Consider the following 25139-nt stretch of genomic DNA (forward strand, 5'->3'; position numbering starts at 1 on the left):
GGTGGCATTCTGGGTAAAAACACACAACTAGAGTTGAGTGATTATGCCGTTGGAAGGGAAAGAGGTCAAACCAGCCAGCGGAAGAAGCTCGTTCCCGGTTCCAAAATAAAAAAAAAATGTGCCAGTGCGGTCAGTGGGAGTCAATCCCGATGACCGAGATGATGAGACACACCTCCCCGATGTCTAACCCCACCCCCTGGCCAATCAGAAGACAGCGAGGCGGCACGGCTCAGCCACGCCCCCAGAATTCGGGCAGGGACGGGCGGTGGCCATCGTGAAATCATTATCTAAAATAAAAATCTATTTATCTAAGAAAATACTCGTGTAAACCCACCCACCCGCCATTTAAACTGCATTCTCCAATAGTTAGGCCACTGTTCGGGTAGCTAAGATCAGCTTTGATGGCTAAATATGATCTTGTGTACAGACCGTCATCAAGCTTCTCAAAGCTACTCTTCTCAGATAGCGAGTGGTGACGTTTAATGAACTTGTGTAAACCCACCCACCCGCCATTTAAAACCCTTTAAAATGCATTCTCCAATAGTTAGGCCACTGTTCGGGTAGCTAAGATCAGCTTTGATGGCTAAATATGATCTTGTGTACAGACCGTCATCAAGCTTCTCAAAGCTACTCTTCTCAGATAGCGAGTGGTGACGTTTAATGAACTTGGATATAGTGCTATAAGTTATTCTTCTTTATACTGTTTATATATCTGTGCTAATTACATCGCAGGTAAAACGAATCATTCCTATTAATAAGGAATTTGTTGTCCTATACTGTTGTTGAAAGGCCACAGATACAAGAGAGAAGCGCTGGTCACGTGACCAGCCTCACATTCACTCTCTTCTTCCTTTCGTTTGCATCTGTGTATTACTTTCGTCAAAGGAGCTCAATTCATTCTCCGCAATATTTTGAGGGAGAAATCGCTTTTTTGTTAGCTTTGTGTCTTGTTTGGCCTTTCGAATCGGGCTCTAGGATAGTGAGGTCAATAGGATTGTCTCTGTCATGTCCCTACATTCTACTGTCAGATGAGAGAGAGGAGGCTTCAGCTAAGCCGGAGCTCCTCTGTCACAGGTGGCTGTTCTGGTTTCTTCAGGGGATTCGGGGGGGTGGTGAGGGATGGGGAGACTGCAAACGGATCCTCCCGTTCCCCCCCTCTTACACCATGTTGTGATGGTTGTTCCTGTCTATGATGTCAGAAGAGGGGAGGAGCTCTTTCTTGATTGGCGAGGGAGGTGGAGTGGCAGCCTTGGCTTTGGGTTTGAAGAGGTCCGATACATAAAAGGCCTAGAAGAAGAGAGAGAGAGAGAGAGAGAGAGAGAGAAAAGATTAAGATATTAGATTATTTGAGAACCAAACTCTTTCCAGGATGCAAATCACAGTACCCACAGAATATGATTGTAGTACATAAAAAGGGTTGAACAAGAACTGGCTTGTTTTAAAATCATGAATTTAAACCACAGTTGCCACAAACCACAGGAAACTGAATTCAATTTTTTGGAAGGATAGACGAATGAAGTGCAACAGCTGGGAAATGAAGTTTTCTTCTATTCTTGTCGATAAAATTGTATGTGTTCATGAAGAAAGAGTTTTTTTTCAAGTTATAAATTTATATTACTATCACTATTTAAAAGTTTGGGGTTGCCAAGATTTCTTAATCTGTTTGAGAGAAGTCTGTTATGCTCACCAAGACTGTTTTTATTTGATTAAAAACACAGTAAAAATAAAGTAATAAATTAAAACCGTCATATTGTAAACATGTTTTCTATTTTAAGAAATTATATAACAATAAACATTTTTAGGAAGACATTTTTATAACAAATGTAAAATGTCTCTGTCACTTTTGATTAATGTGTCTTTGGTGAAAACAGTAATTTCTTACAAAAAAAAAAGAAAAAAAAGAAAAAGAAAACTTACTGAGCCCAAATTTTGAAATATATATTAATTAAAAACATTAAGAAACATATTACTTATTAATATCAATTAAATTTTTTAGATATTAGCATTTTAATAGATAATAGTAAAGGTCTATATGACCTTTAAACTTCCATCATTTTTTTAAATAGTTTTTACTAGTGCTGTCAAACGATTAATCGCGATTAATCGCATACAAAATAAAAGTTTTTGTTTGCATAATATATGCGTGTGTTCTGTTTATGTGTATTATGTATATATAAATACACACATACAGTATATATTTTGAAAATATTTACATGTCTATTTATATTCATATAATTTATATTATAAATAAATATATTTAACATATAAACAAAACATTTTCTGAAATAAATACATGCATGTATGCATAATAAATACACAGTACACACACATATATTATGTAAACACAAACTTTTATTTTGGATGCGATTAATCACGATTAATCGTTTGACAGCACTAGTTTTTATACTTTCAAACAAGTCTTTTTGAAAGTGAATCTTTTTATTCCACACAATTTTTTAAAATTTCAATTCATTTTAATTTCACTTCATTAAACTGAATTTCTAATTGCAATTGTAGAGCGCATTTGCTATGCCAATTAAAACTCAATTAAAATTCAAGAATTTTAGCCGTATAATTTCAGTTCAATTCAGTCGTGGAAATCCCAATTATAATCGTTAAAACTTCCTTAAAACACCCCAACAGGGCATGAGCAACTGTAAGAGTAACTAACAAATTATTCAAACACATATTTCAGAAGCACTGTTGGATGTTCGACTAACCACAAAAGAGTAATATGGCCTCTGAAATGTCTGTGTATGAGGTCACACGCTGATAAGAGCGACCAACTTACACCACACGCCTTAAAAAAAACATTGAGTCAGTAGTAAAGATAGAGGAAACCCCTCAGTTCTTTTGTTTCAGTCTTCGACTGCAAGGGACTGAGGTCAGTATTAATGGTCTCACTTGGCGTGGGAAGAACTTTGTTGTCAAGGAAAGATGCCCGACAACCCTCTCTTTGCGTCCTAATGACATCACTGGCAAAACAGGAAACCGGGGAGGGGAAGAGAGGAAGTGTGCCCTTGGCATTAGACTAGGCATGCACCCAACGGATTTACAAAGAGCTGAAAATATACAAGTCTGGGTCACGGGCCTTTCATGCCAAAGACGGGATGCTTTCACGGGAATAGGAGAGGCCTATGGGATATTTAGCCGTCTACACACCATGAATGTTACTGAAGCATGCAGAACAGCTGAGCTGGACGGCAGTGGCGTGGAGTCACCGATTCCAGAAAGCCTGCCAATGCGTAAACGCATGCTATTTATGAGTGTGTCAAGAGTATGGGGCCAGTGTGACAGGAAAAGTGGTCAGTGTTTGGGGTAGCAAACAGTTAAATTGTCCTGACACGGTTCAGGAGCTGCTATCAACCGGAGCGGCGTACTGCCCTTGGGTGATGCCAAGGGGGAAGAAAAAGTGCACAGAGATTTGTACACAGAGTTAAAAAAGGGATTCCCTTTGGTTATGTGGGTGACAGGCTTGAGCAAGTAAGCTGCGACTATCAACAGGTTTGTAAGTGTGTGTGTGGAAAGAGATAGAAAGTGAACAGAAAGCCCTTCGAGAGGCCATCAGAGTTCTGGAATCATCTTTCCAGCAGCTGTTTCTTGCATATCCTTAGTGAAAGACGTTGTGCTCACATACAAAGAGAGCTTTATCCAAATGTTACAGCGGATTATAGGGCCTCCTGTGACCATCTTCTGCCTATATGAGTGAAAGTACGCCAGAAAGATCATGACATTTCCAGAGTGACCTTTACATTGCGCTGGAATGACATCAGGAAACTGGATCTAGAACCTTTGCTTGCTTGCGATTATGAAGGATTTCATTTTAAGAGCAAGTATGGTCCTTTGACAAGGCCAAACAATATATTGCTTCATAATTTAAATACTTCTTTTTGTTAAAAATATTGATTGAAATGCATTTGTACTATATTTCTTTCAAATAAATGCCACATGGTTTGATACTGATATACAAATAATGCAGATTTGTATATATAATGCTTACATTTTTTAATTTTTTTTTTTTTTTTTACATATTTTAGAGGGGAAAAAACTATAAATATGCTATAATAAAAACTGTAAGTTATTTTATATAAATGTTTCTTTACATTTTTATTATAATTTATGTACATTAGGGTGTTCGGTGGCTTTTACCGCCTTTATTATCGTGTTGGATTTAAGTACATTTTAAGATTACAAAAAAGCAGATTTGATAGTTCAGATTGGGATATTAACATTATATCACTTAATGAACGACACTGATATAAGTTATAAAATATACAGGTACCAATGTGCATTCCTGTAATAATGATCACATTGTTACTGCATTTTTAATGCAGAATTTCTGGCAAGCACAGCTGCTTTTTTTGCCATAAATTTATGAGCTTTAAAATGTATACGCTTTAATATTTTCTGGAAATTCACTCAATATTTGAAAATAATTGTGTTTTACACTGATAGGGCTTGATGCAAGACAGAGTGTCTGATAATTGGAAAATGTCTCCATATCTGGAATGTGTGTAATTATGTGTTATCACATATGCCATCAGCTGCAAGCCTGCATTCACCCGTACTGTCCAGCATGACTTACAATAGGCTTCTTGATGCACTACAACCTCTGACCTGTAATCACAGGCTGCCAATGAACCTGTGTCAGGGGGTGAGTGCTTCCTGTGTCACAGCCCTCGGTCTGAAAGTATTCTTCCACAGCAAACTCGCTCCATTGTGTTCGAATGCCCAGTCAGCACCAGGAAGCTGTTTTGCGTGTTTGTCTAAGCCTGTGAGTGCTGACCTTATTGTGGTTCCACTAACTGGGAGAAGAATTAAGATGCACCTTTACAGTCTGTTACTGCAGCATATTCTATTCTTATGTACAATTCTCCCACCAAAATAAACATGAATTTCATTTTACATGATTATTTTACACCATCGCTCGGAGAGCTACAATTGAGTAAATAAGCCAGACTGAAAAATATATAGTGGTTTTGCTACTGTACCTTTAAGACTACGACAGTGGAGATTTTTCAAAATTAGAGAACAACATTGGTGTTAATCTGGCACGTCATGCTAATTTCCTTAATTATCTGACAAGCTCTATTTAACTGGCAGCCTAACTTTCCATTTTTTCACTGGCTTTGCAAGGTGGTTAGTCGTTCTAAAGTGACTAAAACCCTCCGACAGCAGATTGTCCAGATGAAGGCCAATAGCAGCCACAGCATGAGAAGTTGGTTGTTCCAAATCTGTGATTTCTAGAATATTCCATCTTTACAATGTCACGTACTCATTCAAGTCCCCCAAAAAGACTGGTCGTCCACAAAAGACAAATGCACGAGAGAACAGGATAACGTGGAGAATCTAAATGGGAAATCGGTTCAACACTGCAGCTGCAAAATTGCTTTCCAGTTCAGCACTGAACAGTGTAAGGATCACTTTAGTTATCACTTTAATCATGAGAGCAAGTTTAATTTATTTGGGTCTGATAGGAAACATTTTGTTTTGCGTCAAACTGAGGAAAGACTGATGCCCAAGTGCGTAAAGAATCAGTGAAAGGAGGAGGAGGTTGTTATTTTGTAAAACTCTGTTCTACTAGCATGATATAGCCCCAACTAAAATTCCTTGAAATTTTGAACGATGATTTCTGGGGGAAAAAATAATAAATTAATAAATCGTTCATAAATTGTTCTCTAATTTTGATCCCTACTGTATATATGTAAATGACATAACATGTAAATGTTATGATTGGCCATCTTAAAGTGCTCATGGGTGTAATGGAACATGTTTAGATTGGAGAGAGATCTTTGTGTTTTTTGACCAAAGATAAAAAATAAAAAAAAAAGATCAAAATGTTTTCTAAGACACATTCTTTTAAAATTGTAACATACGTGAAAACACCAAGGCATCAAGTTGCTTAATGTACTATTTTAGTCTCCATTTCTGTATTATATTGTATTAAAGTGGTTTGACATCATCTTAGGGCAAACTAACTGGGGTCTACTAACTGCTCCACCCAACACTGTCTCATACACATTCCCTTAATCAGCCAGGAAATGACACCAAACAATGCGTCACCATCCAACAACTGTGCCAAAGCGTCAAAAGATCAACATAATGTATAATTATTTTGGATCCCAGAGCTGGGAGGGCACACTAACTCCATCTAAACTCATCTCAAATTAACCTCACTGAACTTCTGCCACTTTTCACTGATGGCTTTATGGACTTGGGATTCAACTGAACTGTGAACAGGTTCATAGACGATATGTCTGGGTGTGTGCACATGTGTGGTCTTCCATTGGTTTGGGCGTGCCTGATCCTAAAAGTGCCAAACACAGCACATGATTATGTGTGAGAGTGTGTTGCTTATGTTATGCATGTGTCTTAAATGGTAGTTTCAGGCACTGAGCCACATCGGCATAATAATTGTGGAGACCAAGTTGTGTTTTGGCTGCTTCGCTCTCCAGCGTAATATTAGTAAAGTTTAATAACACCGTTAAAATTTCCTTTCTTCTTACACACAACCACACTATTTTTGGTTTAAGATGGCCCCCATTAGCATAGCTACATAGAGAGTGCTGTGGCAGCCAATGGAAAAAAAAGAGTCAAGCTCAGGCCTGACATATGGAAGGGAGTGATAGGATATCGGGACAACCATCTTGCCACCCAAGCCAGACCAGAAGCACTTAGCAATGGGCCGTTATCGCTGGAGGAACTGTAGTCCGGAATATTGAACATGACCCTCTGTGCACCTGATGAACGGTGGGATACTGTTGTGGTGTGAGAACTCGAGAGGTGCTGTGGATAGAGAAAGAGAGAGTGGGAAGAGGAAAAGGCTGTTTGAGAGCTGGCCTCCAGTCGTTTCCACCCTTGTCTAGTCCTGCAGGAAACACCTCTGCAACTGAGCCTTACAAGCAGCCAACCTCTCACACTCTCCATCCATGTCAGCAGCTTAGAAAGTGGGTCGTGTTTGATGACATGAACAAACAGCTCATGCCACTCTCCAACAGGAAGGACCGGAGGATGTGGCCGCAGTCAACAGTCCAGAAAAGACAGAAGGAAAATGCGGTTTCTGAAGTCTGAATCTCAAGGGTTCTTTTAGACATTTAGACATCAGAATTTAAACATATGCTAGGCTGCCTGACTTCAGCAATCGTAACATTGTAGTGAATCTTGCCAACATTTCTGATACAAACCAGGCCTGAGTACAAGGAATTGAATGTAGGACTTTAGGAGTCTCCTTTTGAGATTGAACGAAACTGACGGCCTAGTTAACATTGTGCTGCTCGACGTTTTAAGTTTCCCTTGCATGATACATAAGCAGACTGACATTAATTGCTGTTCTGAGATCAGTTCTCTGTGGGCATCCCAGTCTAACAGCGCCATGTGAACTGATCCTCTTTAATATGGAACATGCAGCAAGTCTGTAATCAGCTTTTGCAATACAGCTAAAACTCACCAAGACCTGTAATATTCCACGGTTTCTTTGAAGCTAGCCAGTTGGACACCGACCCAGAGCACTTACAACCTTTAAACGTCTTTAAACACAACCCCCTTAAGCAGAAATCTGCACCTACAGCCAAGCTTAGAAGAATTGCTGCACCTCCAAACCATGAACTGTCGGAGACTACTTGCTGAGAAGTTTGGATAAGTTGCACTGCCACCTATGGTTCGAAAATAATGCTTGATGTATGGGGACATAACTTTTCTTTTAAAGACACGTACCTTGCATTACCTCCATAGGCTCCATCTGAGCTTTGGTCATTAGAGATACTTTAATTGGACCTCTAAAGCGTTCACAGATGGGGAGCGGAACAGATTCCAAATGTAGGCTCGTTAAAAACAAGTACATGGGCGCCTTGATCTGTAGTGAAAAGGATCTAATTTCTGCTCTCTCTTATTTGTACTTATCTGCTATTTTCTGTTTTTTCACACTAGGGAGAAACTTCTCTAGATGTCAAAGACTAGCTCCTACACCTTGAACTTGAGAGGCTCAAAAACAATCAAGATCATTAGCAGTGGATGGATAATTTGAGCGAAACAAGATTGTTTCACTAAAAATGTCCTTCTTAATGAGGTTAATAAAGGGTTGGCGAAAGCTTAAACTGCTCTTGGAAAAATTGAAATGCCAATAAATAAAGACAAGAGCCAACTGAAAACTAAACCACACAGGGTTCAGCATATTCAAGGATTGGAGATTAAATGTTTTGAAGGTTCATGATACCAGTAGAGAGATGTTTGGCGAACATCTGTGTACCATAAAAAGTGTGGCGCTGTCACAGCTAATTAGAGGGAAGAAAGACACTGCTAGGACATTCTGGGAATTGTAATGTTGAGAAACACAACTCAATATACCAATTTCAACACTAACAATTTAAATATTTGTCTTTCAGATGTTGTAGATGGGGTGATATCTGGGGGAAGAGGTCTTGGTCTCCTGCCTCCCCCTAAAAAAATGGGCCTCAAATCTTTGCACCATCCCCTTACGATGCAGATAAACAGATATTCGTTTCTCAAATGAATAATTAACATTGTCATTGCCTTAAGAGAAAATGCTCTCTCTTTGTACATTCAGTTCCCCTCGACTCAATTTTCCCCAAACACAATCCAACTGAATGAAGCTTTGCTTACTGCAGGGAAAGTCTGGCACCAACAAAAGTGACATGTGCTACAATTACGAAGTGTAAAATTCCTTTTTCCACAACCCTCCCCCTCCTCTTTTCATTTGAGAGTCTGTAATGGTGCAATTGAGGCAATATGCTCTGCATTAGCAAGAAAAAGTTTATGCTTCACTCTGATGGATGAGCAATTGTGTGGATAGGGGTGAAAAAGAGAGAGGGCGAGGTCTGGAGAATGTTGTGGTCTGGTTCCAGATATTCAGATCCCCTTCTGACCTCAAACTCCGGATGGCCTTCTGACTTCACTTTATTCAGAAGACACAAGATAAAGTCTGTTCTTAATGGTTCTTTTGTCAAGTTATCTGATAAATCTGCCTCTAGTTGAGCTCAAACATACTCATGGACTATAACAAACAGAAAAAGTAAAACATTTTCATGTTTTAAAGTGAAGAGTGGGAAACGGGAAAACATATGCTATATTGTCAAACGTGTTTGAGTTGTTAATTGCCAGCATATTTATGAAAGTAATGTTTAATTAGTTTTTCTTGTGTTAACATTGTTGCAAAAATGTTTGTTAACCAATATTAAAAAAAAAATCCAGATGTTGTGATGACAACCAGATCAAGGCCAATGGTTATTAAATGTTGTAAAGTACGAAATTTCCAGATTGGTTTACATTCCAACCAATAAAAACTAATTCAAGATTGACTCCACAATGGCCTCTTGACTCCTTAAAGATACTAAACTATATTTAAAGAAATATGAAATGGATAGAAATACAAAGATGTACTTACTATGCAGTAGGCCACCAGGGCTCCTTGGGCAAAGCCAGCTAAAACATCAGTGGGGTGGTGCTTGTGATCAGAAACACGTGATAACCCAGTGTAGAAGGCCATCATTAGCAAGGTGAACTGCACGAGTGGCCTCAGCAGACGGGCTCCTCGCCACGTGAACCGAGACTGCAGGTAGAACTAAAGAAAAAGAGATGGAAAGCAATTTAACCAATGGGAACATCTGTACAACTTGTGTTTTTATTACATAACAGCTGAGATAATACAACAAGTTAGGGTTAGGGTTAGAGAAATTAGATAGAAAACAAAGGAAGGTGGAGAAATAAATATGTGGGAGAGAATGTGGGAGGTGGAGCTGAGACTGAAAAACTGAGAACCCAAAGTAGCACCGGACAGGACTGAAAAAAAGGTCTCTCTTTCTCTAGCCACCTAAATCCAAGGACCCCTTGTAGAGTTTGCTTTCTGGGAACAGGAATACTTGTAAGGGTAAGAAAACAAATGATTGAGGGTTACAAAGACAAGGGGAGGATGGGGGTCAGGAGGACAAACTGTTGACGACGCTTCGGCAGCCCATCAGTCCTGAAACCCTTCAAATTGGGTCAGTTAAAGACCCTGTACTCATCACCCTCCCTTAATCATCCATCACCACTCGAGAAGGAAAACTTCCATTAAGTTTGAAACCACAGCAGACAACAGAACACACCCATACACATAGACACTAACTGATAAACACTCATGCACAAACTCAGATGATCTGTTAGACAAAACAAACAATAACCATCTTGAGCTTTGAGCTTCAAACAAAGGTGTGTACAAGGTCATGTCTGCTTTCCTGAACAGCTCTCTCCTTGCTCCGAAGGCATTGTGTGCGTAGAGAGGAAGGAATCCCTCCCTGAGGATGTTTGGGAGTTGGAGTTTCCTTGCTGGATGAAGTTCTAAGATGATGCCAGGATGGGTGTGCCTGCACAAGCAGACTGACAGCTCTTCGAGTCTTCGCAAATTCGATTTTGATGAGTTCTCTGCAGTCAGGTAATGCCGTTTGGATTTCTGGAGTTTTTAACTATGCAGAAGATTAGCATTACTGCTACATGCGCCAAATATGCTCATATATGCAAAAGACTGAAGATAAATAGAGGCCTCCTCAATCATTTTCAATTGATCTTATCTCATAAAAACATCCCCTCAGAACGGAAGGATGGTAGAGTGATAAGCATCTAAGGGTGTTTATGTGCGTTTGTGCCTCAAACCAATTGGAATCAACATATGGCCTGCTGTCTCATTTCAATTTACATTGTGGCCCAAAGCGGGAAGTCTTTAAAATATGTTGAAACAAAACAACTTCAGCCATTTTTGCCTGAATCAGCAATTGTTTCTTCCTCTCATGCTACTGTATATGAGTTGTTGGGTTTACAGCTGGCTGAAGAGAAGAGTTAGATGTCATAGATGACTGACTGAAATGGAGATACTTGCTTGATTATATGGCTAAAGTTAATCTGAGGCAGAAGATAAATAAATAAATTCATACTCATGCTCATTTTGATCCAGCTTGGCCTCAATGTTGGCAGTAATGAAAGAATTTCTAACCAATCATCTGTAGCTATTTCAACCACAGACTTTCATACACTTGGCATTCCTATACTGACAAAAAGTTCCTGCGGAGAACTTAGAAACAAACGTGTCAATAATATCTTTGATCAGGCCATGTGAATGCAATGGAATGCTCTTCAACCGCAGATCTGTGGTTTATGGAGACAGAGGTCTGTTCGCTTATTTCTGAATGCAAACTAAATTACAAAAGTGAATCAATAAATTAGGATTGTTAAAATGAAAAACGGAATAAGCAATCCCTGAGGTTTTCCCTTCCTCTTTTTTATGTTCTTGTTTTGTTATTGCATTTTAAGATTTTTCTCTGACGTCACAGATGACAAACTGAGAACAAAATAATTTTGTTTACTGTTCGAATTATTTATGAAGGCTTCCAGTGTTTTCCAACCTTCCAACCAAACAAATAACAGAAAATAGAGGAAATAGCAGATTGGTCCTCCAAAATTAAAGAGTTGAGCCTTAGAGACAACAGTGACATTCTCATGCTCTCTTTCGCACCAACTGTGAATGTTGCGCAATGCAGCACAACAAGTGAAATGCTATTGTCATTTCACTTTAAAAATCAACAAGTGGCCATAACACAAACAAGACAACCAGGGCCTCTGGATAGCATCCATAATAAGCTCATTTACACACGCGGGAGTGGTAGAACAGAACAATGAATTCAGCATTTTTCTAAGTTCTCGAAAGCATTTTCTAATTTTATTTGAATCAGGACTTGTGGCACCCCTAAATCTTTTCTACACTAAAACGGCAAAGAGAGAGTTCTGGTATATATTGGACTGTTAGAGGTCATGGAAGGGTGACATCCGACACACAGGGAGTCCCGCTGACGCTGATCTCTTTAGCTGTAAGCCAGCATGTCTGAGTCTGGAGATGTAGAGATGAGTTCTGTGACTTCTCCAAACTCTTAAAGTGGCTCTGTTCCTCAGGGCGAGAGTGGGGTCCTCTCCACACGTAGGCATCCAAGAGCTGATAAGAACAGCAGAGCCTGAGGACCCTCAGGGCTCAGATACAGTCCATCAAATCTGCCTCTTAGCATCTTGCTATCAGAGCTCAGATAAGCACAGACGTTGTGGGATGTATATGGCTCTCTCATCTCTGTGCTTTGTGAGGTGGTGGCAGCAGGAATGGCAGACGTGTGGTCTTAGATTCTCCAGCGACATGCAAACTCAAAACACAAACACATACACACACCCTGTGCCCACATGAGAAGTAACACACATCTTTGTGCAGATAACATACTCTGTCCCACTGACAGTCTCCATCCAGTTCCTCCCCGCAAGCGATCTGGGTGGTACCATCAGATCTGATTGAGGTATCAAATGGGACAATGGAAAAGATCCTGGTGGGCTATTGAAGGATTAATGTTCAAAAATTCATTTACTCACACTCATGTTGTTAAAAAAATTTAATTTCCATGGATAGAACAATTCTGAAGACTGTGCTAGAATTTTTTTTCAAAAGTTTAAAAAAAGGATTCAAATGCACTACAAAAGAGTCATGAAAGTGGTTCATAAGCCTTGTACAAGTTATAAACCTCACTGATTCTTTTGGTGGCTCAAACATGACTGTGTTGCACGCAAAAACAAACCATATATGATTTGCCATACATGATGTGCTCTATGTATGTGCATTGAATTTTTATACATGAATAAAAGCCTAAATTGAATCTGTTCATCATATAAAGTGATCATCTTCAAAGGACTTGAATTAAACCACTCGATTCATATAAACTCATGTCTCTGAATTGTGTCAGTTATGGTGTAATGGATTTCATGGGAGGAAAAGAAATATATCAGATTTCATTAAAAAATTTCTTCATTTTTATTTCAAAGATAATCAAAAGTCTTATAATGTTGGAACGAAATGAGGGTGAGTTCATTTTTGGGTGAACTATGCCGTTATGTATTCATACCAAATCAGCCATGTTCGTGAATGAATCATTCAGATATTTTGTGAATTAAGATTCATTAAGAGCTGGCTGCAAAAATATGTATTCATGAATTGAACAATGCTACTTTTCACAAACTCTCATGAGCATACCAAGAGAACTAGGCTAGAAGTCAAGTTTTTTTTAAGCCAAAACCAACTTTAATTTTAAACTGAAATGTATTGTATCACTTCAAAAGACTTGGAATCTAGTATCTGAGTCATATGGATGCTACTTTTTATATAAAAAAAAATTATATACAAAAAAATATAATTTGATACGTTTTGATACTTTTTATGGGCTTTGCATCCTTTTTAAGATTGAAAGATTCAGTCCCAGTTCATTGCATGGAAAAGAAGTGACCAGTACAGTCATCAAGCTTTTTTCCTTTTGTGTTCTCTAAAAGAAAGTCATACAGGTTTGGAATAATATGAATAAACTCTTCCTTTAAGCCCAGCAATTGACTTCAGGTCATATAAACAGCCACAAAATGGCATGTTTAGTCCAACTTGGTAAGGGAAAAAGAAAAAGCAAGAGAGATGTGGTATAATAAATCGTGTCATCTTAACAAAAAAGGTGAGTGTGAGGAAAACTATACTTATTTTGCAATATTTTGAAAGGAAAGGCTGGTCTTTCATGGTGCTGTGCATGGTTTTGTGGGTCATTCTGAAGTGTATTTGCACTTGAATCTTGCCAGTTCTGGTAGAAAACAGTCAAACTTCACCACTAAAGTCTTTTCTACACTGACCTCAGGTCCAAAAATATTACTCAGCAGCCTCGCCACATGTTAATAACCACAACATACAGAGAAATAAGCCTGAAAACAAGCAGGTAGAAGATTTGCCTGTGAGTGGTTTGTGCTTGTTTCTACTCTGCCCATGGTCTCATATCATTCACTGCCTGTTCTCTGGTCACTACAGCTAACTAGAGCATATTGTGTCACCATGCGGTTTGAGAGGCGCAGTGATGCAGCAGCCAAACCAGAAGTCATTGGACTATGGAGTGTGGAGGTCATTGAGAGGCTAGGAAATGCCCAGTTTGCTGTCCACAAAATGCCCACATCCACTCGCTCTCCAGAACAAACTGATATGCTGTTCCAACTCAATAAGCACATGAGGTTGACCTGCATGGATACTGTGGTTCAACTAAGACCCTAAGACCCACCATTCAACCGCATAAATGTACAGTGTACTAGCAGTCACTCTAGGGGGCAGAGCTCAACTTATTACATTTAGGTATCTTAACCTGAATTTGATCTCAATATCTGGGGAACAACATATACACACATATATATATATATATATATATATATATATATAGGACAATATTTGGCCGAGAAACAAATATTTGAATATCTGGAAGTATATCTGAATATGTTTCTAATATCTGAAGTCCTTAGCAATGCATATTACCACTCAAAAATTCACTTTTTAAATATATTTATGGTAGGAAATTTACAAAATATCTTCATGGAATATGATCTTTACTTAAAATCCTAATGATTTTTGGCATAAAAGAAAAATAGATAATTTTGACCCATACAATGTATTGTTGGCTATTGCTACAAGTATACCTGTGCTACTTAAGACTGGTTTTGTGGTCCAGGGTCACACACACACACACACATATATATATATATCTGAATGTTTTTAATGTGAAGTTTCATGATAAGTAATATTATTTTAATTGAAAATATAATTAAACATTGGCCTAATGAAAAAGAAGTCAAAAAGAAAAGAAGTCACTGGTGAAAGTTTTACTATTGGTTTTCAATTTGGTAGAGTGCCTTAAAAATGCAAATCTTAAAACTTAAAAAAAAAACTTAAAAATCTTTAAAAAAAAAATCGTGCAGACTTCATGGGAATTCATCTTGGTTTCTATGTAACCACTATGATTTTACAAGGAACATCAAAAAAGTGAGATACATTTATTATAGCGTCACTGATGAAACAGGTGTGGGTTCTGTTTTGAGGTACTGTGCCAGAATGATTCATTCGCAAATTTGGTGAGAACAAAGGCTGTCTACTTTTGACCTAGGTTACGTTTGTGCAAATAAAAGGGGATCACGAGACTGGTGTGAGCTCTCATTATGACTTCAGCGTCTGACCCATGAAGCATGACAGCTAGACTGAGATAATTACAGGGAGTGAGACCGGGAAAGGTAACGCTCCAGTCAGTAAGACTGTTTCACTCGATCGCTCTACTCAGAGAGCACTTTCCTCCACTTTTTTTCAGATTTATTCAGGTCTGTAATTCTGTTTATCATGCTTTGTGCTTAGATATCTCAGAGCGTTCTCTCTTGGCCTCTCGTTTTTAACTTTGAAGGCCAAGAACAGATGGTAAAATAATCTTAGATAGTCAACCTGTATCTTAACATAATAATCTATTCACATGTTCACATATTATAATGGATTTTGACTACACTTTGGCTTTGGCAGTGAGATATCTGGCCAGGGTTTCTGATCAAATCTGAACAATTTGCCCCTCAGAGACACTCAGAGACAAATCCAGGCTTTCAAAATCAAGATGATAATTCAGACTGCAGTGATCGAAGTTATAAAGAAGGTTTCTGGAAGAACTCAAGCTTTTTAGAATCCTGTTTTCCTCAATGCTTGTTTTTCTCCATGAATAATAATGTGTAACACTGGCTGACATCTCTCCTGCCTTGTGGCTAATCACTATGGTTTAAAATACAGCAGGTCTATGTGTAAAAACTGATTGTTTTAGTCACAAAACACTCAACAGAACCTGCCATGGGTCTGGTTCTTAACGTACTGCTTCCTCTTGTATAGGAAGTGTTCAGGTCAGTGTTTCGGGCATCAGGCCCAGCTGTCAAGTCACACATTAATTTAATGGCTGTTTTGAGAGCATTAGAACCAAACCTGCATGAGTTTATGAACAGGTTTGTGGCCTCAAAAGCACATATTCTCTATCACCCTCCTAACTTTCTCAAATAATATCTCAAAATGCTGAGAATGAACATCTGGCCACCTCTATTAGCAGAGCGGCTCTATCTGAAAGAGTGAAAGGTGGAGGGGCCCATGGAGATGCTGATGAGTTAGATGCAGAAAGAAAGGACTTGAATAAAAGGAGGGAGGAGTGGAGGGTCGTGCATGTGAAAGGGAAAAAGTCTGAAGCCTTTGAAAGAGGCTTTATATACAGTGAGAGACTCCAGGAGGCTGAGCGAAATCTGCCTTTGTGTGTATGTAAAGCTATATTAGGGATTCCGCATAATTAGTGTGGAAAAAGTATGTGACCCGTTCAAAAAGAGAATAGAAATAAAGCATAAGGAATGAGGGAGAAATGAAGGACAACTTCAGAGAGAAGGGAAGTATATACAGCTGCACAAATAAAAACAGGTGGAGTGTGTCCATCCGGGAGATGAACAAGGAAAATAAGAGTGACCCACATTTCAGAGACCCACAGAGGAGGGTGAAAGGGCGATAGAGGGTCCCTGTCTCATACTAGACATAACAGTCATGAATGAACAGCTCTTTAGTAAAATAATAGAACTGTGACAGGGTGAGAGCACTACACAGTGTATGTACTTACTGCCAGATACAGCATGGTGTACATCGAAAATGAAGCATGTCCAGAAAAGAAGGATTTTCTGTAGGGAGAAAAAAAAAGAACATTTAATCAATGTGTTTTATTATTAAATACATTAAAACATTTAAATGTATTTATTCAAGTATCTATGGAAATATATATATATATATATATATATATATATATATATATTTGTTTATTATATTAATATTTAGAACTCATATGCATCGCAGTACTCTCATGAATGCACAAGCGAAGACTGACACGGAAGAGAAGAAATTGTTGGATAAAGTTGAATAATTATTTTTGTTTTCTTTGCGCACAAAAAGTATTCTCGTAGATTCATAAAATTAATGTTGAAACACTGATGTCACATTACCTATTTTAATGATGTCCTTACTACATTTCAGGGCCTTGAATGTGGTAGTTGTGTTGCTATCTATGGTGGGTCAGAAAGCTCTCGGATTTCATTCATCAAGAATATCTTAATTTGTGTTCTGAAGATGAACGAAGGTCTTACAGATTTGGACGAGGGTGAGTAATTAATGACAGAATTTTCCTTTTTGGGTGAACTATCCCTTCATTACTATTTTAATGTTGAAAAAAGTTATGATTAATATTTTTGTCAAAACTGTGACATTTTATTATCCCATGTGCAAGTGAGTGTTGAATATCTCACCTGGCTTCTTGTACTTTGCTGGAATCTTCAAGACATGTGTATTGAGTAATATATCCCAGAGAGCAGTTGATGGTAGTGTAGTCAGGCTTACAAACGTCTAGGAAGTGCGGCCTCATCCGTCCAACCGAGACCTTGGCGATGTCTGTGAATGATTGGCTGACGGCGCAGCCAAAGATGAACACACCCACTTGTCTGTAAAGGGCGGAGACATATGGATTTCCCACAAACGATTTGGAGCCCTGGTTCAGGTAATGGATCCTGTAGCATTCGCCAATCACAATCTAGAAAAACGATTAATTTGCAATGAAAAAAAATATATAAAATCACTGATCGCCGAGATTAATATTACATACAGGCTCTGTTCCAAAACCTAGTGAAATTCTAAGACAACGTCACGCAAAAAGCCAATAATAAATGCATTGTGCACAGATTAATGGAAAAAGATGGTAAATGAGCAGAGATGTTGATTATGAATAAACATATTTCATCAATACTGAAAAGTATTAGTTAAATTGTTCAGTGCCATTAAAACTCACTTCACACAATATCTGTATTTTTCAATGCTGTTAGCTTAGCAACATGCTAACAATAAACACTAAACCAATTTGTGTGATGCTCAGCGCTGCTGCCTACATAGTTTTCCAAATCGTGCACTTATTAGGTTCAATGATGTTTAGGATGCCTATGTAGGCAGCTGCCCATATAGGCACTAGAAAGCAAGGCAGCTCACTAGGTTTTGGAACAGAGCTCAATATCATTAAGATCATAAAGTGATGGTGAATTTGTGAAGTCATACCACAAACATTAATGTGTCATTGAATAATATCACAAGTTCAGTGATTTCAGATTTCAGTGGTCAGGTCATGGGCATGCAGGGTGGAGTTAGACAAACATGCAAATGAGGTACCAGTTAGGAAAGCACATTATAAAAAAAAAAAAAAAAGCAAGAACAAATGAGTGAAAGAAATTAGAGAAAACAAGTAACTTGAGTTATGACTGAGCATGGCCTGCCCATTGCTGGTGATATTTGAATGATATGGAACATATGTTTTTAAGGGTTATAGCTTTCATTTGAGCAGTTAGAGCATGGGGTTTTAAAACAGAGGTCTGCACCATTTGAAACCAGTAGGGCGTTAATTAAAAAAAAAGAGGCATGGGTTATGAAGTACATAAACCATGCTTAATGAGATATTTACTATCTCTCACTCCTTTTTCTTTTCTCTCTTCAAACTGTAGAGGAACGCTGTTGTGGTGGTAGTGAAGAGTGGGACTGCTTTCCCTGAGGCCTAACCAAACTAGGACTGGAGACACTGCTAATTAACTACAGCTGTGTGAGGGGTGCCAACACACACATATATACATATATATGCGCACACAGTCCTTATTTTAATCAGGAGAATTGCTGAGCATGGGAACATGTCTACTCCAGACAGTGAGGCATGCATGTCTCCATATGGGATCTGCATGGAGTCATGGTTTGGTGTCATGCCAGTTTACAGGGGCTTTTACTGCAAGACCACTTCCCTCATCTCCACCACTTTATTCCACAAGGGGATAGCCTGGCATGTTGAAGTTTTGTTTTCAGACATTGTTTTGGAGTTTCACAAGAGCTAAAAGTAATCGGGTTTGACGTTGCATTCTTTCTGATTCTTCGTCGAACATGTGTCCTCCAGGTGATTGGGTTCATTTGTAAGAGGTTGACCTTTTGGCAGCTGTCACAAAGGCTGTGAATGTCTACTAATTCAACACCTCAGCAGCTGTGGGGCGGTTTAATCTCTTATCCAGATTTATCTGCACTCAAATTTAATTTTGCAAGGCTTTTCAATCCCCCCAAATTCAATTCACTAAATTAAGTACATTTCACAAAATCTGTCAAGAACTTATTCTGCTAATTTCTTTCTGATTTTGGGGTGAAATATAAGAAACTTTTTGGGACCATTAAGATTTTATTTATTTTCCTTTAAAGAACTTCACTTATTAACACATTACATGTAATTGATTTGATTTTCATTCTAACTGTATCATGTTAATCAAGTAAATATATTTTAAATGTACTACATTGCAACTTCATCATTTGAAATGCCTATTTACAAAAAATATTTAAATACATGATAGTTTCAATAGAAATGACAGTTTTTATTTAAATAAATGCTTGTCAGCATTTGTGAGGAAAACATTACACATGTCTATTTTATAATTTTATAATATATTACTTCCATAAGCTCTCTTTTTTAAAGTATGCTAAAGTCTACTTCTTTTTTACAAGGTTTCTATTATTACATTACTGGTTTATAACATTTTATACATTAACTCAGCATTGCTGTTTTTGAGAATTACTTAAAAAAAAAAAAAAAAGTAAAAACACAAAAAGATCAATATATCACAAAACACATGCAGACAAAAGACGACAGAACAGAGAGACTAAGCTCGAGACAGGAAGAAGAGAGACAGCGATAGCCCTGACCACGATAAATCTCTTGATGTTGAGTTATTCAAATATTTTAAATAAAAAGATGGGATGGGGAGGATTGGTTAATAGATTTATAAAGGATTATGGGTAGAGTTATCTACTATAAGTCACCATTTAGTTCTACAGTTAGCCTATTTTACTAATATCTATGGTCTAATAGGGGGTGAGGGATGAAGATGGGATGTTTATATGAATTAGTGGTATATTTATATGAATATGTATAAGAGAGGAACTTACAGAGAGGACGGCAATTAGAATGCCAGCGGCACAGAGCACGGCATCACTTATGGTGTCCCCGTTTTTATATGGGTACTGGATGGACTGGTCACTGCAGTAAAACCCGCGATGGTATGGCTTGATTGTGCTAGTTTCAATTATCAGGAAAGGCAGGCCAGCTACAGCGAAACACACACACACACACGCACACAAAGAGAGAGAGAGTGGGGGGGGAGAGAGAGAGAGAGAGAGATTTCAGGTCAGTCACAGAAAGACACACGCAGGTAGCGGCACAGCACAGCACAGCACACGGCAGCCGAGGATTATAGGAAATACCAGGCAGGGGGAGTGGGGTCTGACATGGTAGCTCGGCTTCTGAGAGAAGTGAATGGCTACACATAGTTAATGTTTGTCTGTGATTGGCACTATGCACTAGCAGTTTCTCCTAGGTTATAATCTATGAAAACTCTCTCAAAAGACTTCATTTCCCACGCAGTCGCCCCACTCGCCTGGCCCCATGTACCCTGTCTGAGGCCCCTCTGTGGGGCACTTACACTGGCAATGGGCAGGAGGAGGCCCACGGCTGTGAGCACAGAAGAAGGCACAGTGCTGCTTTTATAGGTGTAGCGGATACTGTCGTCCGCGCAGTAGAACCCACGCTGGTACGGCTGCACTGTCGATTTATGCAACACCATCGAGGGCAGCATAACTACGCAAAAAACACACACACAGACCCCGCGGGGTGTGTCATGATACAAACTTACCTGAGATGGCAGGGATGTTTCACATGACTTGCATTCATAAAGCATAATATATAGTTTAAAACACTGCAAAATCTGTATTTTTTATATGAACCCATAGGCATGTTTTTCTTATTTAAAAGAAAAAACAATTAAAAAATGCTTAAAAATGCCAGTGGAGATGAAAAAATAAACTTCACTGAAGATAAATTCATTGAATACAAGTACATATTATTATACAAAATAGTAAACTGATCTTGTTTTAAGGATATTTTCTTTATTTTACATATTTTTATTAGACAAACATATATACAGTGGGTACGGAAAGTATTCAGACCCCCTTACATTTTTCACTCTGTTATATTGCAAATGTAAGGGGGTCTGAATACTTTCCGTACCCACTGTATACATATATATATATATATATACACACACACACACCAAATGCAGTGCAAAAAGCCTTTTTAATAGGAAATGAATGAGGGAGGAAAACTAGGAAGTTCTTCTAGCCTTTATCTAATCTTCCAAACAAAGCACTAGCTCAAAGTGCTGCTACTACAAGAGCTATGTACACAAAACTCTCACAGAGCGCACATAATGTACTGTGTATCCAATGCAAATTGACTTAAAGTAATGGTTTGCGCGTTTGCTAATTAAGTAATTTGCACAAAGCGGCACAATAGCAAGAGAAGCTTCCCTTTCCTTTGGCTTGGGTTCAGGGCTATTGTCAGTGCAAAGTAGCTTAGCGCTAAAGACAATGCAGCCTAATGGCATTAAGCAAAGCTTCTCCGCAAACAATACTGTATGGAGAGCATCAGAGAACTAATTCAATACAGATAAGAACTTATAATGAACACTAAACCCGTCAAAGTCCTTACTAGTTTTTATACTTATACTGAGTAATTCAAACTCATTTGTAAAAGGTAATGTCAAGTTTTAACAAGAACAAGGGTGATGTGTGCCTTTTCAGTGACACCTTTAGAAAATTCTGTATCTTTATGATTTGTTGAAGTCCTGTTCCAAAACCTAGTGAACTACATAGGCAGCAGCCTCTTACGAATTGTGGAACCTAATAAGTGACTGATTTGGAACAATCTCCTCACACCACACGAGTAACGTTTACTATTGATTCCAATAGAGTTTGATGTTAGCATGTCACTAAGCTAACTGCAATACTATAAATGTAAACATATGCAAATAACGGGTTAGAATTAGTGCTGTCAAAATAAAATTAGTGCTTGGGCATCCAAAATAAAAGTTTTTGTTTACATAATATATGTAAGTGTACTGTTTAGTTATTATGTATTTAAACACACACAGTATATATTTTGAAAATATTTACATGTATATACATTTATCTTATTATATTTTATATTATATATAAATATATTTAATATATAAACATAACATTTTTCTTAAATATATACATGCATGTGCTTGTATTTATATATACATAAATATACACAGTACACACTCATTATGTAAACAAAAACTTTTATTTTGGATGCGATTAATCGTTTGACAGCACTAGTTAGAATAAACCATTTTACCATATGAATTAGATACATTTATAATCACCATTTCTTTCAACTCATTCACCATTTTGATTTATTTCGTAATACATTCTGGGACTGCATTGTTTACAAAAAAACAAACAAAAAATATATTGGCCAAAACAAGTTATCTTGGGAAGTAATTGTTATGTTGCTGCCTGCATTGGATTTAGTCTATGATGCTGTCTAGGTAGGAAGCTCACTAAATTTTGGAACAGAGAAGGTATGTGGACATTTTAGAGACATATTATGTGAAGTTTCCAGGTTCATTTGTGGTTTTGATACAACATTTTCACAGCAGTCAATTTTGGAACAGAGAAGGTATGTGGACATTTTAGAGACATATATATTATGTGAAGTTTCCAGGTTCATTTGTGGTTTTGATACAACATTTTCACAGCAGTTTGGTTCATGTCTTTCTGCTTCAGGAACTATGATGGAAGCACTTTTTGTGGTTAAAAGCAAAAACCCAAAGACTTATGTTGTGGAGGGTTTCCCTTGGTGTAGAAATGGACAACAAACTACATGCACATTATTTGGCATGCATGTATTTTTTTCAGTAAGGAAAGGGACAGATGCCAGGCTGGGACCTCAGCCCAAAATGGCCAACTCAAAAAAATAAATGCATATTTTCAAATCAAAGCAAACTAAACATCAGACTCAAAGTTGTGGTGGGAGCTTTGAAAAGTTCCCCTTGAAGGATTGTAAAATGTGTGAATAGCAAGAAAAACAAAGCTTAGCTTACGCCGACCACCCAAATGTCTGGAACGGTGTTTGGAGCGAAAGCGAGAAGGGGGCGTTTGGGCTTTTTGTGGTTGGAGAGAGAGGAGGCTACAGCCGTGGTGACTGATCCTTTCTAACACACAAATATATACAATAAACCAAACCTTTAAGATGTAAGATCATACCAGTACTGGGAACCAGAACGTTCTGAAAAACAACTACCTTCAGGCCCCTTTGCTTCTTTTCGTCAGTGAAACCTACTTATTCCTAAACCTCCAAAAACATCATGGCGACGTTCTTAAGCGAAATAATATTCAAACACGTTCAAAGGAACAACATACTGTGGTTTTAAGACATAAGGTCGTGTACAACATAAGCTACTTCATCTACATGCGGTCAAACACCTCTGTCTTCTCTCTCTCTACTATTACGACAGATGGGCATTACCAGAATTAAGGAAGTAGACACTTTCTAGTTTCTACACCTGCAAAAATACAGGGCTTTGGGCCACAGAAGTTTGTATAAAGTTCTCTCACGGGTGCTTGAGTTGGGGATGCTCAAAGAAACTTGACTTAGCTGGTGGAGGGAATACACAGACCTAAGGTACATATGCGCAAACACATACAGACATGGACGCACATTCCTCCTTGGCACTGCTTGTGATGTTTTCAGATCTGCTCTGACCACAAGGTCAAACACGCTTGGAGTGTCTGGAAAAAGCCAAGTCCTAGCGATCATATTTCATCATATGCGCAAGCATGTTCATGTACAGATAACACAGACCATATACATTTCTATTAGGGTGTGTATATATCTGCACAAAAATAAAGTCAAGCTTGTTAGACGAGTGGGAAAAAGGGACTCCAATTGATCCTCAAGCTTGAGTACAATTCATCTTTAGTGGATTAAATACTGATTTATAAAATTATCTTTCGTAGTAGGGGGGTTAAATATATTGTATAGGGCATACTTTTGTGGTCTACATAGTATAAACTTAGCACAACTGAAAGAGGAGCACTGAGCACCCACAAAACCTAAATAGTTCTGAAATGTCTGTTTGGGTATGAAGACCTCCACATTACTTCCATGTGTTTGTGAAAAGCCTTCTGTCTGTGGCCAATGATGTTGGCTGTGAGCCTGTGTCATGCCAGCACGCTGTTGTTCTGCCGCCCATGTCATCACCACGAGAGAGGATTGGTATGCTGAGACTCTCCTCAATCTTCTCTAGCTCTTTTTCTCACTCCTCCACAATAAAGGACAATATTCATACTGAAAGACACAATCTGAAGAGCAACTTCACTCAAAACTCTAGCAGTTAACATTGAGCCATGGTGTTTATGTGGGAGAATTGTGGAACCTAATAAGTGACTGATTTGGTACAATCTCCACACACCACACTAATAACGTTTACTATTAATGTTTGAATGTGGTCCAGAGGCTTTGTGATCTGATGAAAAGGTAGAAAAGTATAGACTATTTTACAGAAACAAAATAAATAATATAATATACAATTCTTCTCATCTAGATGACTAGTTCTGAAGTGCTTCAAACAAAACTGAAGATTTTCAACGGTTTAATGCCACTAACAAACTGAGGCTGGGACTAGTTCAGTTGTAATTTGTTGTTTTATATCTACTATAACTCTCTCTACTTAACTTTCCTTGTACAATAGTAACTATGTGGCTCAGTAACTATGAAAGAAGGAAGGGAGGAAACCACGAGCCTGAGGTCTGTGCAAAGTTAATTAAATAGAAATAAATTCAGGCTGATTCACAATGAACCCATGGCCACAGTTAAAGACTGGTGACCTACAGACACAAAGAGGGAGCTGTCCAAGTTAAACAGCTCTTATCATATCCTCGTGTCAAGGGAGCCATATGAAAAATATTAAAAGCTTAACTGATGTCAAACAGACCAGTGTCCTTGTCAAGATGTATTTACTTAATGTCAGATATAACCAAATTACAATTGTCAATGTGCAAATTATACAATCTGTGTTATTCGTTTTTTTTTTATATGATGCTTTAAATGCATCTACCTACAGTGCAACAGAGCTCATGACGACCCGAGTTCGATTGCCATCTTGAGGTCCTTTGCCGACTCCGCTCCCCTCTCTACACCCAGTGCTTTCCTGTTGTCTCTCTATATACTGTCCTACCCAAGCGGCAACCTCCCGCTCTCTCTCGTGAAGCCAACAAGGAAGTGACTTAAACTGTAATTCGTCAACTGGCCGCTAGAGGCTGGCTGCAAAAGGGAGTCAATCCCATAGACTCC

At 38.3% G+C, this 25139-nt stretch overlaps 1 protein-coding gene across 2 annotated transcripts in view; it reads right to left on the reverse strand.

Annotated features, from left to right (window-relative positions):
- Nucleotides 1-496: 496 nt before the first annotated feature.
- The window catches only part of plpp3 (phospholipid phosphatase 3), a 40034-nt gene continuing 15391 nt past the window's right edge, over nucleotides 497-25139 (reverse strand). Inside the window, exons 2-6 of one of the 2 annotated variants that reach the window (XM_016267031.1) lie at nucleotides 20404-20558; nucleotides 17164-17444; nucleotides 16488-16545; nucleotides 9401-9577; nucleotides 497-1287 (exon numbers count right to left, since the gene is read on the reverse strand). In XM_016267031.1, the coding sequence (XP_016122517.1) occupies nucleotides 1159-1287; nucleotides 9401-9577; nucleotides 16488-16545; nucleotides 17164-17444; nucleotides 20404-20558 (800 nt within the window). In that variant the 3' untranslated portion in view covers nucleotides 497-1158. Of the gene's footprint in view, nucleotides 1288-9400; nucleotides 9578-16487; nucleotides 16546-17163; nucleotides 17445-19870; nucleotides 20029-20403; nucleotides 20559-25139 lie in introns of both variants that reach the window. The other variant, XM_016267030.1, reaches the window with a different exon arrangement.

This window comes from Sinocyclocheilus grahami, unplaced genomic scaffold, assembly GCF_001515645.1.
Source record: "Sinocyclocheilus grahami isolate Dianchi unplaced genomic scaffold, SAMN03320097.WGS_v1.1 scaffold35.1, whole genome shotgun sequence".
NCBI classification, from domain to species: Eukaryota; Metazoa; Chordata; class Actinopteri; order Cypriniformes; family Cyprinidae; genus Sinocyclocheilus; species Sinocyclocheilus grahami.